The sequence below is a fragment of the Aotus nancymaae genome, unplaced genomic scaffold (assembly GCF_030222135.1).
Source record: "Aotus nancymaae isolate 86718 unplaced genomic scaffold, 86718_ANA_hifiasm-v0.15.2.pri h1tg000003l, whole genome shotgun sequence".
NCBI lineage: Eukaryota > Metazoa > Chordata > Mammalia > Primates > Aotidae > Aotus > Aotus nancymaae.
This window is the reverse complement of record NW_026988414.1, coordinates 15,625,128-15,640,211: the sequence shown is the minus strand read 5'-3', so window position 1 is coordinate 15,640,211 and position 15,084 is coordinate 15,625,128. Positions and strand designations below refer to the sequence as shown.

Here is a 15,084-nt window from a genome sequence, read left to right as displayed (position 1 = left end):
GAGCAAGACTCCATCTCAAAAAAAGAGAAGCCATTAAGATAAATCGAGTCCCTCCTCTGAAGGAGCTGAGTGCCTAGTGGTGGAGGGAGTCAAACACCGCATTAATAATGGCCCCACTGTGTGATAAAGGCTGTCAAGGGAAGTGCAGGGTGTTGTGGAGGCACAGGGAGATTCAAGGGAGGTACCTTGGAAAAAGCGACATGGAAACAGATAACTAGACAGATCAGCAAAGGGGTGTGTGTTGGGGAGAAGGAAGAAATACATGCCCTGGGTACAGATAAATGTGGAATCCCACTGATGATAAAAGTGCCGCAGATGTTTTTGTTTTGTTTTGTTTTTGTTTGTTATCTTTTTCTATACTCACTCAAGCAATGAGGCTGGAAGGGCCAGCTGGATCCGCTGGTGCAGGGCCCTGTCAGTTTAGTCAGAAAGTGTGGGGTTTATCTTTAGGACAACAGGGAGCTGTTGCAGGCAGTGACATGAGCACATCCTGGTTGGCAAAGTCTCTTCTAGATCCCATGTGAGCGTAGCTCGGAGTCCGGCAGTAAGAATGGTAGCAGGGAGACCCCCTCGGACAGTCATCAAAGGGGTCATGGACGACAGGATGCGTCCTGCATGAGATTAGTGGTAGTGAATGATTTGGAGTGATGTGGCAGAATGTTGCTTCAGCCAGATGGTGCTGTAACGTCTCAGGTGGGGCATGGGGGAGTGGCACAGGTTGTCCTGGGATTTGAGGATTTCCGTCACTAAATGTAGCCTTTTCCTGGACTGGCCAATGTATTTTGCCTTCAAATTATAAGCACACAAGGCACATTCCTTGTTGCTGGGAACACCTGTTTGTACAGAACTTCTGGACTTCCTTGTCTTAGACACCTACTTCCGTGTGTCAGACGTGGCAGGCCTGAACTCCTGTAGAAACAATTTGACTGTTTTGGCAGTGAAGGACCTCACTCAAGCACACATCCCTTTGATGTGTGCTTAAGAGGGAAAATGTCCTTTACTTTTAAAAGATCAGCATTTGGCAACTCCAGTCCCTAGGAAGCCTCCAGGCTGCCATGATTGTCCATCACTTGGCTCTGCGGCATGGCCTTGCCCTCCACCAGCTCCGCCATTTTGTAGTTTGGTTAAAATCTCCACTTACTCTTTCATTTCTCCTAGGCTTTTTTCTGTCTTTGTACTTTCCTCTCTTGACTATTGAGCCACCAAATCTCAGAGTAGGGAGTGAATCTTGGAGCAGTTCTTGAGTTCAATCCATCCATTTTGCCAAAGAGAGAACTTAAGTAAGGAAAGGGACTTGCCTGTGGTCTGGTAACATGGAGGAAAAGCATCCAGGTCTCCTATGTCCATGGAGAGTGCCTACTGTGTGCCAAGCACTACAACAGGTTCTTAGTAACTCCTCTAGAGCTAAGAAAAGACACAAAAATCAACACTCGATGTCCTACCATTGAACTGTACTTCACAGTCTGTTTGTGAAAGAAGTCGTCCTGCCCTGTGAGGTCTCAAAACCTCAAGATTCTCATCAATAAAATGGAAATTGTGATCTGGAAGACTCTACAGACAGCAGTTAAGAGCATAGCCTTTGGACTCACGTCCAACTCATCCTCTTTCCAGCTGGTTAACTTAAGGCTGATCATGTAATGTCTCTCGGTCTCAGTCTCTGTGTCTTTAAATGAAAACTGGAATATCTAATTCATGCAGGTATTGCGATCTTTACAAGTGAGCTAATGTGGAACACTAAGCATTGGTCTCCTGGTGCCTGGACAGGACTCTGGGCTGTCACCTTGGGAAGAAGGGTGTGTCTCCACAGCTAGGGCTCGGTCTGCCACTCCTCACTACGCACGTCTCTGCCTTTCAGATGGGACCCAGCGTCACAGTGACCTGTACAGAGGGCAAGTGGAACAAGCAGGTGGCCTGTGAGCCAGTGGACTGCGGCTTCCCAGACCACCATCACATCTACGCCGCCTCCTTCTCCTGTCCTGAGGGCACCACCTTTGGCAGTAATTGTTCCTTCCAGTGTCGTTATCCTGCACAACTGAAAGGTATCTTGAGCCCCTTCCCCAGCTCAGCCCCGCTCTGACTATGGGAAACCTGCACCCAGGCCCTCTTTCTGGCTCTCAAACACCCCATCTGGGATGGGGTTTAATCTATGCTCCTGACTTCTTCCCACCAATTGTATTTATGTAAACTGCCCTGCTGTGCAGATAAGAAAGAAAAACTAGAGTGTAGATAATTATGACAGTGAAGCCCTTTCTAAGACCTTGGAAATCTTTCAAAAAAGGAAAAGAAAGAGGATAGAAGTGAAGGAGGGAGGGAAGAAAGAAGAGAAAAAAGAAAGAAGAGTTTCCTTTGGGGCTGATATAACTAATTCACTCTGTATGATTAGGGCCAGTTAAGCCTTACGAGGTAAGTGTTACTATTATTCCCATTTCACAGATGAAGAAACCAAGCCTTAGAGGGTTTGGAACTTGCGTGGTGGCTCATGCCTAAAATCCTAGCACTTTGGGAGGCGAAGGTGGGCAGATCACGAGGTGAGGAGATCGAGACCATCCTGGCTAACACAGTGAAACCCCCTCTCTACTAAAAATACAAAAAATTAGCCAGGCATGGTGGCACGTACCTATAGTCCCAGCTACTTGGGAGACTGAGGCAGGAAAATCACTTGAACCCAGGAGGCAGAGATTGCAGTGAACCAAGATCGTGCCACTGCACTCCAGCCTGGGCAACAGAGCAAGACTCTGTCTTAAAAAAAGAACTTGCCCAAGGCTGCACCATCATTGGTGGGGACCACATTGAAACCCAGGTCTGTCTTTCTCCAGTGCTGACTGCTACTTGTTAAGAGGGGTCACCTGGGCAGAGAAGAGCAGATATGGACAGGAAGCATCTGGCATCCTCCTGAGCGAGGCACCAGAGCTATTGAGGGAAATGAGTCTGGCATATCGGAGAAGAGGTCACATTTTAGGGAAAAGTGAGTAGCTGGCCTGGGTGTCCTAGAATGCTGCGACTAGATGTGGAATGTATTGACTCCAGACTATGAAATCACACTTCTCTCAGTCAATCAGAGACCTTTGGGAAAGGGAGGCTGTGGCTAATAATAATGTTTAATCAAAACGATGCAGATCCTTCCACTGCCAACTGTGGCTGGGGACGAGTGACTAGCTGTGGAGACAAGGCCTTAGGAGGACCATCATTTTTTTTCTTTTTTTTTTTTTTTGAGACAGAGTTTCGCTCTTGTTACCCAGGCTGGATAACAAGATGCAATGGCGCGATCTCAGCTCACCGCAACCTCCGCCTCCTGGGTTCAGGCTGTTCTCCTGCCTCAGCCTCCTGAGCAGCTGTGATTACAGGCACACACCACCATGCCCAGCTAATTTTCTGTATTTTGAGTAGAGACAGGGTTTCACCATGTTGACCAGGAGAGAACCATCATTTTGATGGTTGGTGATCCCAACTTTGCTCTTCCCTTGACCATACAGGGAAATATCTCTCTGGTTCCATATCGATCAGCTAGGACCAATTGCCATTTCATGCACCTTGGTTGTCAGCATCTTCTAGTGTTCAGAGTCCTGTGCTAAGGCTTCTGCTTGGATCTGCTAACAGCAGGAACTAGGCAGATGTCCTGCGGCCTTTCTCTTGAACTTGACATTGCCACCTAATTTGCCCTCCCACCCCCATCTCAAGCTAGGGGATTCAAGAGGTGATCAATTTCTACTTTCTTCTTTTACCTGCTTCCCTGTCCTTCTTTCCACCTTTTGTTTTTCCTTTTATCATAACATGGTTTAAACAAAAAGAACAATAGTTTTTTTTTTTAAATTATACTTGAGGTTCTGGGGTACATGTGCAGAATGTGCAGGTTTGTTACATAGATATACACATACTATGGTGGTTTGCTGCATCCATCACCCTGTCATCTACATTAGGCATTTCTCCTAATGCTATCCCTCCCCAATCCTCCCACTCCCATCCCCCCACCCCCTGCTATCCCTCCCCTAGCCCCCTCACTCCACCCCCAACAGGCCCCTGTGTGTGATGTTCCCCTGCCTGTGTCCATGTGTTCTCATTGTTCAACACCCACTTATGAGTGAGAACATGCGGTGTTTGGTTTTCTGAAAAAGAACAATCGTTTTTTAAAAAAAAAACTTTTATTTTAAGTTCAGGAGTACATGTGCAGGTTTGTTATACAGGTAAATTTGTGTCATGGAGGTTCATTGTACAGATTATTTTATCACCCAGGTATTAAGCCTGACTTAATACCCATTAGCCATTTTTCCTGATCTTCTACCTCCTCCCACCTTCCTCCCTGTGACAGGCCCCAGGACCTGTTGTTCTTCTCTGTGTGTCCATGTGTTCCTGTTATTTAGCTCTCACTTATAAGTGTGAAGATGAGGTATTTCTTTTTTTGCTCCTCCACTGCTTTGCTAAGGATAATGGCCTCCAGCTCCATTCATGTTCTTACAAAGGATATGATCTCACCTTTTTTATGGCCACGTAGTATTCCATGGTGTATATACACCACATTTTCTTTATCCAGTCTATCATTGATAGGCATTTAAGTTGATTCCATGTCTTTGCTATTGCAAATAGTAAAAGCACTAATTTTAAACAGTCCATAAATAATAATGACCAACGTGAAATCCTTTCTGCCTTCAGTTTTTGCCCTAACTGGCCCTCTCTTTGCACCTCTTGTCCTTCTAAATCTGTCTTCTTCCTCTGTAACTTCTGTAAGTCTACCCCTTACCAAGTCTACTTCCCTATTCCTTGCAATCTCCCTGTACCAGCCCTTGGCTAATGCAGCCTCTCGATTGAGTGCTTGTCCTTATTCCAGTTGAGCTAGTGCATTTTTGTTTTCTCCAAACAATATTCTGTCACATTCTAACATGCTAGAGATGGTCAAGAACTCACAGACAGCTTTGGTGCAGGGACAAACAGGTTAGGTGATTTGTTCAAGGTCACAGCTAAATTCATACTTTATGCATTCAACAAATGAATACTGAGGACCTGCTGTGTACTCAGCAGTAGGCTAGGCTCTGGGAGTAGAGAATGTACAAGATACAGCCCTTGCCTTATGATCTAGAAAGTGCCACTACCATGAGGCAACTGCTTAGAATACCAGGTTGAAGGTAGGACTTTTCTCTCCTTGGGTTCTGTTCTATGTTAATGTCAATCTTTAAGGCACTCCCAAAGACACTTAGTCTTCTGGGTAATCTTTCAAATGAAATAATAAAAGTAAGTACATCTGTTTTGACACTGCTACAAGTTGACAGTTACTTTAATGCTCATTGAAGATTGGAATTTCCTTAGCCACATTTGTAGACAGGCTGAGTGGGATGTATTTTTTGCATTAAAAGATAAACGAGTGAACTTACAGGGTCCCAAAACTTGTTGGAACCTAATCTCTAATATTAGCACCTCTACCAGGAGATGTTACCCTCTACCAGAAGCTTCAGGTTGAGACATGCCTTCACTTTGTGTCTTGAGTCATGTTCCCCCAGGAAATATGGTGGGGGAATGAGGACAGGAGACATAGAATTAACAGAAGTCAACAGGCTCTCTTCTGAAGTCAGTTGCCACTGTGGACAGCTAGAGCTCAGTCCCTCCAGGAACTCTGGGAGACAGTGGAGAACATGCCTCAGAGTTATTGCAATTCTGGAAATGGGCACATGAATCTAGCAACTCCACCACTGTTTTAGTGCTGCCTCCAGGGGCATTAACTCCTTGGTACTTTAAACTTGCCCTGCATATGGGCAGACTAAGCATCCATGACCAGTGTAATAAGCTTCAGGCAGAGAGTTGGCAGTGCAGTAAGCATCTTTCATAGTATACAGGCCTGTGCCAAGAAGACAAAGGAAGGGCACAATATCATGTATCTTACCTGACTCTCTTCAAAGCCACATGGTAGATGCAGGGTAGTGGCTACAGCTGGTGCACAGAAATAATGCCCAGTTGAAAATTCTTGGAGTTTGTTGCCGGGGTTGGGGGACATATCCATGGTCCTGAATTGCCAGTGCCTGCTTTAGCTGTAGTACACTGCTAACTTTTATTTACCCTCTTCCAGAAATCACTTTTCTGGTTTGCATTTTCTCTCTTGACTAACATTTTGCAATCTTTATGTTCTCTTGTCGCAGAAGAACCATGACTTTCACTTCATAATTTACAGTGTACATAGCTGATATAATGTACTTTTTTAGAGTCCCAATACCTTTCCACAGATATTTTCTCTTTCTTGGGCAATTTGGAGAGAATGTGCTTCCTGTACTGTTTATACAGCGCCCCTCTGCACTAACCTCGTGCTTTACCTTGGCACCCCAAAGCAATGACTGTCCCAATTACAAGGGCAATGCAAAAAGAAGTTTGTAGACCCTGGTATTCTGGATGCTTCTATGTTTCTATGGAAAACAAATGAACCACATTTCCCCACACTTTACTCTTTTTACTTGATGTTAAGATATTATAGTTGTCAGTATCACAGTTTATCAATGTGGAATCCCCTATGGGGTTTACAGACACCAGTCTTCCTGTGCTAACCAGATGAATCACATTGACAAAGAAGAAAAATGAAAAAAAAGAGAAGGAATAGGATAAGTGGAGGAGCCTGCATAAAATTGCAAAGTACTTTCTCCCCTTTCTTTGTTTTCCTGCTTTTTCTTCATAGTACTTGGCACCTTCCAGCACACTAAATAATATTCTTTTTAGGATAACTTATTGTACTCCTCCCTGTCTCACTAGACTATAAGCTCCAAGAGAGCAGAGATATTTCTATTTTATTTTATTTTGTTCACTGCTTTGCCTTCAACATATAAAAGTATGTGATGCAGAATAAGCACTAAATAATGTTTGTTGAATCAATGAAGACTTCTGTGATGATTCTTTCAGAGCTACTAATGAAGGCGAAAAGAAGGAGGAAAGTGAGAGGAAGTGGAGAAGTGAAGGAAGGAAAGGAGGGAAAAAGGGAAGAAGTTAAACAGAAGATATTGACAACACTTTTGTGGGCATTTTTCATAAATGCTTCATTTCATGTTCTCAGCACCGTGAAATGCAGAAGCAATTGTTTGCTTTCCACAGATAGGAAAACTGAGGCTTGATGCTTCCAGAAAGAACAATAAGGACTCTGCTGATCACATGTAGCCAACTTCCCATCTAAAACAACCATCTCTCTAGTTAGAATTTGTTTTGAACCTCGGTTTTGTCTTTTGCCAACTAAGAGAACTTGGTCAAGTCACCTCTTTCTGAGTCTTCATTTCTAAACGAGGACTGCCATACTAAATACCCTGTTTATTATGGGACTAAATGAGATTGCGTGTCAGAAGCACTTGGTACATAACAACTACTCCGTAAATGTCAGTTTTCTCCCTACCACTCCACCCCCTCAACCTGCAAGTTCCGAGCCTCCCACATGTTTCCAGCCTTGGTTGTCAATGCCATTCAGTAATAACCAGGAAGAAGAGAGTTTGGTAAAGAAGCACAAGTTTCAGGTCCTCCTCTAGTTGTCTTGGGGAGGTTTTAGGCAGGCTGTGCATCGATAATACATGAGCTGGCAGTGAAAAGCCCTACTCCCATGTTTTACTTTTATTTGCAACATTCCCCATCAGACCAGCTTCCCGATGGCAGTCAGCACTCTGTCAGAGCTGGCACAGGTTACAGGGGAAGTGCTGCTCTTTCAGCTGCTTTGGCAAAGCTTCACTGAGCACCAGGACCTGAACAGAAAATCAAATCTCCTGATAACGCGATACTGTCACTTCCAGGCATTGGTGGTGGGAGCTGGGGGAGGTGGGAGGCAGGACAGACACAGGCGTGCTGGGCCCAGGGGGAGAGTGGCAGCTCGAGGTCATACACTCACTGATATCAGAGCTTGCTGTAGTTTCTGGTAGGAGCTTTTGCTGCCAACTACTGGAAGGCAAGTGCCTCCATCTCTGTGCTCAGATGCCCACTTGTAAAGCAAGAAAGATGGATTCAAGGATTGTGAAGGTGTCTTTTCTGTGCAGCAGAAGAGGCTCAGGATCAGAAGTCAGAAGCCTTGGATTTTAATTCACTGTAGACATGGGGGTAATTCACACACCCCCCTTTTAGATCTCTTCTTTGTGGCAGCTCTCTTCATCCCTCTAGGTTCCTCAGTTGGAAGTAGAAGGGGTTGGAATTCCATATAAGGGATCTCCTGGTTTTTCAAGTCAGCTAAAATCCAAGCAGCTATGCATTAGCTTATCTGTCAGAGACTCCTCCCTTCTCTAACCCTGCTTGCCTCTGTCCTCCAGGCAACAACAGTCTCCTGACCTGCATGGAGGATGGGCTGTGGTCCTTCCCAGAGGCCCTGTGTGACCTCATGTGCCTCGCTCCACCCCCCGTGCCCAATGCAGAACTCCAGACACCCCGGTGCAGAGAGAATAAGCACAAGGTGGGCTCCTTCTGCAAATACAAATGCAAACCGGGATACCATGTGCCTGGATCCTCTCGGAAGTCAAAGAAGTAAGTGGGGTTGGAATGCAGACTCATGGGCTCTGGGGAGTACAAGAGTTAGGTTCAGATGCCTGGCTGGATGGAACCACTCATTTCTTCACTGGAGGCAATGCTTGCCATTCATCCCATTCTGCTCTGTGAGGAACTAGAAGGATTTGTTAATAATATTAGCTTTGGGTCAAACAATAAACTTTAAGTTTCAGCTTGGCTGCCTAATGGCTATGTGATCTCAGACAAGTGACTTGACTTCTCTGGGCTTCCTTTAAAAAAAAAAAGCAATAAGAGGAGTATGATAATAATTACCACAAAACATTGTTGTGAAGAACAAATAAAGATGTGCACGTAAAGTGCTCACAAAGTGCTTTGCACATAATAGTTGTTCAGTAAATGGTGGGTATTCATAGCATCATGGTGCTGGCACCCATCAGAACACTCTGTAAAAAAGGAGAGAGAGCCAGGGGCTGGAAGTGCATGAGTTTTTGTCTCAATTCACATATAACTGGAAGCATGACATTTCTGCCTCCTCTTGCTAAAGGAGTTCTGTGGATGAATTCTCCTTAATCCCTACACAGGCCCAACCACCATCCAACAGGTCAGGTGGGAAATAAAAAATAGGAGATAGGAAATGGGGGGGCACAGCTGGTGGTGTTTATGCAGGTCATGGGTCTAACCATTTGGTCCTTGGGATGTCTCCTCTTTGATCCTTTCCTTGAAGACGGGCCTTCAAGACTCAGTGTACCCATGATGGCAGCTGGCAGGAGGCAGCTTGTGTTCCTGTGACCTGTGACCCACCTCCACCAAAATTCCATGGGCTCTACCAGTGCACTAATGGCTTCCAGTTCAACAGCGAGTGTAGGATCAAGTGTGAAGACAGTGATGCCTCCCAGGTAAGCCTCCTGGAACTTGAGATCAATTCTCTCTACTTACCAAAAACCAGCCTGTATTTCAGGAACCACTTTCTCCAAGAGACTGTCTAAATAGGCTCACATTGTATAATTGCAGTATCACCAATGCAGAAGTTAAGAAACTGGGCTCTAATTATCTGCTTTTGTATTCTCTCTCAACCTCATTTTCCTACCTACAATAGCATATTTTATTTGTTCAGAGATTCTTAGCTTTGAATTATTTTTTAAGCTTTGAAACCTTTATGAAGGAAATCATACATGGAATCCCAATGTATGAAGCTGATGAAAGTGAAGTTCCTCAAACAGGAGTGACCAGGGCTCTTTTGCCAGTTTGCTTCCACCATTACCACCCATGTGGGTCCTTGAAGTATTTAAAATCACAAGACTACCACTATATTTAGACATCAATTGGTTCCTGAAGCATAAGGAAAAAGGGGACCATATTTAGATGAGAAGTACAGTTTTGAGAACACTGTGGAAGAAAGGAAGAGCTGAAGGAGCACGGTTTAGGAAAGTTCAGCACTTCCGCCTGCCTCCGCTGAAGGAATTTTCCTTAAATTCTACACATGCCCAAAAGGACAGTATGGGAATCAAGAATAGGAAAATGAAACAAAAGGCTGAAAAAAACCTTAAGTCCACAAGGAGCTCCAACCTTGTAGAATTGATAACCCAAGTCCCGTGTTTCCCGGGTGTGCAAGTGTCATCAGCCAGGTAGGGACCGATTTCAGTGAAACTGTTGTCTTCAATCAGTCTTTATTGGTCTTTATTATTTCATATTAGCCTCCAAATACCAGGCACTGCCAAACCGCCATTCTCTATCCCTCTCACTCCCTCTACATCCAAGCAATGACCAGGTCATACCCATTCTCCCAGCCCCTCCTGAAGCTGTTCTCTTTTGTCCCCAGTGCTCCTGCCTTCACTCAGGCCAACATCATCTCTTTGTTGAGGCACCATGTAGCTTTTTGATCATGTTCCTGTTTTCATTCCTGTGCCTCTTTCCAGTACATTCTCCACATTTCAGCCAGAGTGATTTGAGCAATTATGCCAATCCCTCTGAACCAGGAGCCCCCAGTCCCTTAGGATAAAGTCCCAACTCCTTAAGGTGGCATTGAAGACCCTTCCCCCATCACCAATAAGATGGATCTCCCCTCCCACCTCTGCATTCTCTACCTTAGAAAGCGTTACCCTTGTACCTTGTTCAGCTGCCTGACACCTCATCTTTCTTGGCAATTTAGCCCAGGCACTCTTTCCTGCAGGAGCCCCTCCTCAGTGTCCCTTCCACTGCTGGGCTCCATGCCCCCTTCACAGCATCGGCCACACTGCATTGTCACTGCCTGCTTTCATTCCACATCCACACACTAGGCTGTGAAACAATCCTTCACTGCATCTACACTCTTCCCTGTGCCTTCAGCACTAAGGACAGTGCCAGGCACCTAGTAGGTACTCAGGAAATGTCACCCGAACTAAGGGCAGGAGGAAAGACTGCAATGAACATCAAAGGCAGGTTCCCCCTTTTGCAGATGAGAAAACCAGGACTCAAAGAGGTTATTCAATCCCCCATGGTGACACAGCTGGCATCGGCTGAGTCACCATCAGGATCCAGGCTCCCCCTCTCCAACTGTAAATGGGCTGAGTCCAGTAGGCACCACCTGAGAATCCCGCTCACATACACTCACGGCGTCTGTGTGCATTCATGGGAGTCATTCCCATCCTTGACTGCCAGGGAGCCAGAAGCCAGTGCCGAAACAAACAAAGGGCTGGAGATTACCATGGCCTCTTGCAGGCTGATCAGCTTTCCTCTCACTCCCTTACATAAAACTGTCGCTAACAGTTACCCAAACTGCTGAGCCAAATAATAATCTGGCTGCCGTCATGTTATCAAACTGAAACCCAGTCTGCCTGGTGCCTTCCAAGTAACTTTCATGGCCAGTTTGTATTTAAAGGAAAGGAAAATGTAAATTAATCAGACAACTCAAGCAGCTCTGTTTGGCAACTGACAGAGAGGCTTGTTGCAAAGGAGCAGGGTATTGCTTGTGGGCTCAAAGAATGAGGGTGTGCGTGCCAAATGGGCTCCTAATACAGTTGACGTTTCTACTTTGAATTTCCTCTACCCTCAGACAGGGGCCTGAGAGCCAAATCTAGTATTCACCTCAGATCCCCTCTTGCTGCCTATAAACACAGCAGAAACGCCCGGCCCAGAGCATCTTGAATCAAACAGCTTGTGTGGAGCAGGGATTCTTTGCTTTCCAAACAAGTTTCAGATCCTGGCGGGAAAGGACAGGAGCTATCATAGGGAAGATTCACACACTCTCTTCCACTGCCACTAAAAGCAAATAAAAACCTCGCTTTATTCATTCCTCGGGAGTCAGTATGATGCTGGATCTGTAGTTTGAGTTCAAATCCCAGCTTCATCACCTCACTGGAGGACAAGTTACTTAACTCTTTAAGTGTCACTTTTCTTTTATATAAAATGAGGAGAAAGTATTATCTACCTAATGGTTTGTTAGTGAAGCTTAAATAAGGTCATGAAAGTAAAGCATGTCTATGGGTACCCACTGGACTTGTGCAGTGCCCAACCTATGCAACATACATGGTAGCCCTGGGGAAAACACAATTGAACTAGCCTGCTTTAAAGTCACTCCAGGGGCGAGAATCCCTTATGCTCTATGTGGGCTCCTGGAGGACCTAGAAACACAACAGATTGCAACCTAGCCCTATGCTGGCTAACTCTCAAAACTGAGGTTTCTGTTTCCTGCATATGGCTGGTCAGTTTTCCCAGTACCATTTATTAAACAGGGAATCCTTTCCCCATTGCTTGTTTTTGTCAGGTTTGTTGAAGATCAGATGGTTGTAGATGTGTGGTGTTACTTCTAAGACCTCTGTTCTGTTCCATTGGTCTATATATCTTCTTTGGTACCAGTACCATGCTGTTTTGGTTACTGTAGCCTTGTAGTATAGTTTGAAGTCAGGTAGCATGATGCCTCCAGCTGTGTTCTTTTTGCCTAGGATTGTCTTGGCTATATGGCCTCTTTTTGGCTTAAAACCTAGATGATGGGTTGATAGGTGCAGCAAACTGCCAGCACGTTCTGCACATGTATCCCAGAACTTAAAGTAAGAAAAACAAAAAAACTGATAAGGGGCACCCATCCTGCATAAGGCCAGGGTGTGGAGTAAAGAGAAGACCAGCATGAGCTGTAGTCAGACCTGGTCTCTTGCTCAAATAAACCTGTAGAATAAATAGTCCTCTAGTTCCTCTAGACCAGCACTGCCCAGTAGAACTTTCTGCTGTGACGAAAATATTCCATATCTGTGCTAGGCAAGTGATGACCACTAGCCACGTGTAGCTATGGAGCACTTGAAACACGGTTGCAGTAAATGAGCAACAAAATGTTAACTTTTATTAAATTTGAAGTAATTCAAAGTTGAAGGTAAACAGCCATGCTTATACAGTGGCTACCATATCAGATAGTTCAGCTCTAGCACTTATGGTATTCTTGTCTCTTTAAACCAAGACGGAGAACCTTAATAATAACAGCTTTTTTAACTTTGTTTCTTAGTGTCAGATGTGTGCCAAGCTGCCACTGCAGACTTGCTCTCTTCTGACAGCTCACAACATACAGTTGGAAAAGAAGCAATATCCCCATTTTACAGATGCAGAAAGAAGGCCGGGGGAGGCTAAGTTCTTGTCCATGGCAACAAGATAGCAGGTGGTGTTCTTTCGGATCCCTAGCTCTGCTCTGTCCACTGCTCCCAAACATTTTCAGGGCCGACTAGGAGCAAAGTGCAGAGATTTTATCCCCAGGGGGTGAGGAGACACTCATCTCAGGAATTAATCCAGCTCAGATGCCCCTGAGCTGGTTCATGAGATAACAGAGGCTTGGCTACCTGTGAGAAGCACTGTGGGGGCTTTGTAGGTGATTCAGGGAGTGGTCAGCCTTGGGATGGGGACTGGGTCTTTGGAAGATGCATCAGCAGGGGACGACAAAAGCTAAAGGTGCTTTGTGGGCAAAGTGATGCATGCATTGATGGATTTCAGCAACTCAGCAGGAGTAAGAGAGGAAGAGTGTGGTGGAATCTACATCACACCCAGTTCATTGCACAGATCACAGCAGGTGGCTGTGAAAGCCTTTCTTCCACAAGTGGTGTAGAGCTACGCTCTCCACTTGTGGGCCCTTCCATGGACGAGGTATAGCTCACATATGTCCAGTGCCTCAGCTAGCTTTTCATTTCAGGTTGTTAAATGTTTTGCAAGCACCCAGGATCTCCTAGAGGAATTCAGAAGAGCCACAGACCAATGTGATGCTAAAGCTAGGCAGGACCTCAGGGACCCCCACTGCAGCCCACTTGTTTTACAGATGGAAGCCCTAAAGCCCAGAAAGGGAAAGGGACTTGCCCTGAGTCACACAAGCAGAAACAGGTCTTAAACTATGTCACTGCACAATTCACACTTTCTACTTATCCTCACTCCTGGGGCAACATGTCACCCCTATACCTACCTTGGAGGACACAAAATGCATGTGAGGGCATTGACTGGGAACAGAGACAAATGAGTCACAGCAGTTGCAATTTAATGAGCACTTACTACATGCCAGTCACTGGGATGAGCACTTTAAACTGATCGCTTCTTCTAAGCCCCATGGCATCCGGCATTACTGTCCCATTTTAAAGATGGGGAAGGTGAGGTAAATGGGTTTGTCCTGTCTTATACAACCAGATGTGGTGGAACTGACACTCTTGTTATTAAGTCAGCATGCCTCCAAAGCTTAACCCTTTAGCTCCTGCACTCTCTGCCTGGTTTTATCTTGCTCAGATGCCACTACATTTCTCCCTGCTATTATTTAGTTTATTTTCATGTCTTCTAAGAAGAAGTCTACTGCTTCTCCCTCTTCTTTTCTTTTCCTTCTTTTCCTTCAGCCTACTAGGGTACAGCAGCTTACAGTCAAGAGACGTGATTCTGACATCGGCAACCTCTGAGACTTGAGCACATGGCCTCCCCTTTCTGGCTTCTCTGATTTCTAAAATGTACTATTGGTCGGGTTGATTCTAAACTTCTCTTAGAGACAGTAGAGCAGAGTGAGTAAGAACCTCATCTGACAGTTACAGAGCTCAGTATGTGTGTTAGGCTTTAAATGCTTTACGTAAACAGACTCACACGGTCCTCATGATCACTCTCTCTCTCCATGCCCATTTAGCAGTCAGGGAACTTGAGGCATAGAGAAGTTAAAGAACTTCCCCAAATCTATCCAACTGGGGAGTTGCCAAGCTTGCATTTGAATTCAGGCAGTTTGACTTATACCCTGGCTCTTAACCATGACTCTGGCATCATTCAAAAACTCACTTTTTCACTTTCTAACAGAGTCGATTTCCAAGTCTGCAAAAAGAATATAATTTCTACTCTACTGTATTGTTCAAGTGATTTTTAAAGCACTGGGCACGTAATAGGTGTTTAATAATATAATTATTATATGCCTTCAAATCTCTGTGGATCTGTGTAGCTAAAGCAGCAGGAGAGTTAGAAAGAGCTCAGTCTTTCTAACTTGCATGCTCTTGTAATAACAGATGCACAGGCACAGAGAGGGAGACTGCTTTGCTGAGAGATGCTCAGCTCTCTTAGAGAAATTTCACCTTAGCATGAAGAATTGTACATTTAGAGTCAAACATACCCAGTCAGTTGCCTGACAACACCCAGTAAAACTACCCTCTGGTCTTCCCAGATTGGAGCCTCAATGAT

General features: G+C 45.1%; 1 protein-coding gene across 1 annotated transcript in view; it reads left to right on the top strand.

The window, feature by feature from the left end:
- PAPPA (pappalysin 1) overlaps window positions 1-15,084 on the top strand; it is a 224,488-nt gene that overhangs the window by 164,728 nt on the left and 44,676 nt on the right. Inside the window, exons 14-16 of the mRNA XM_012472748.2 lie at window positions 1,856-2,039; window positions 8,247-8,457; window positions 9,164-9,335. Of these exons, the coding sequence (XP_012328171.2) occupies window positions 1,856-2,039; window positions 8,247-8,457; window positions 9,164-9,335 (567 nt within the window). The remainder of the gene's footprint in view (window positions 1-1,855; window positions 2,040-8,246; window positions 8,458-9,163; window positions 9,336-15,084) is intronic.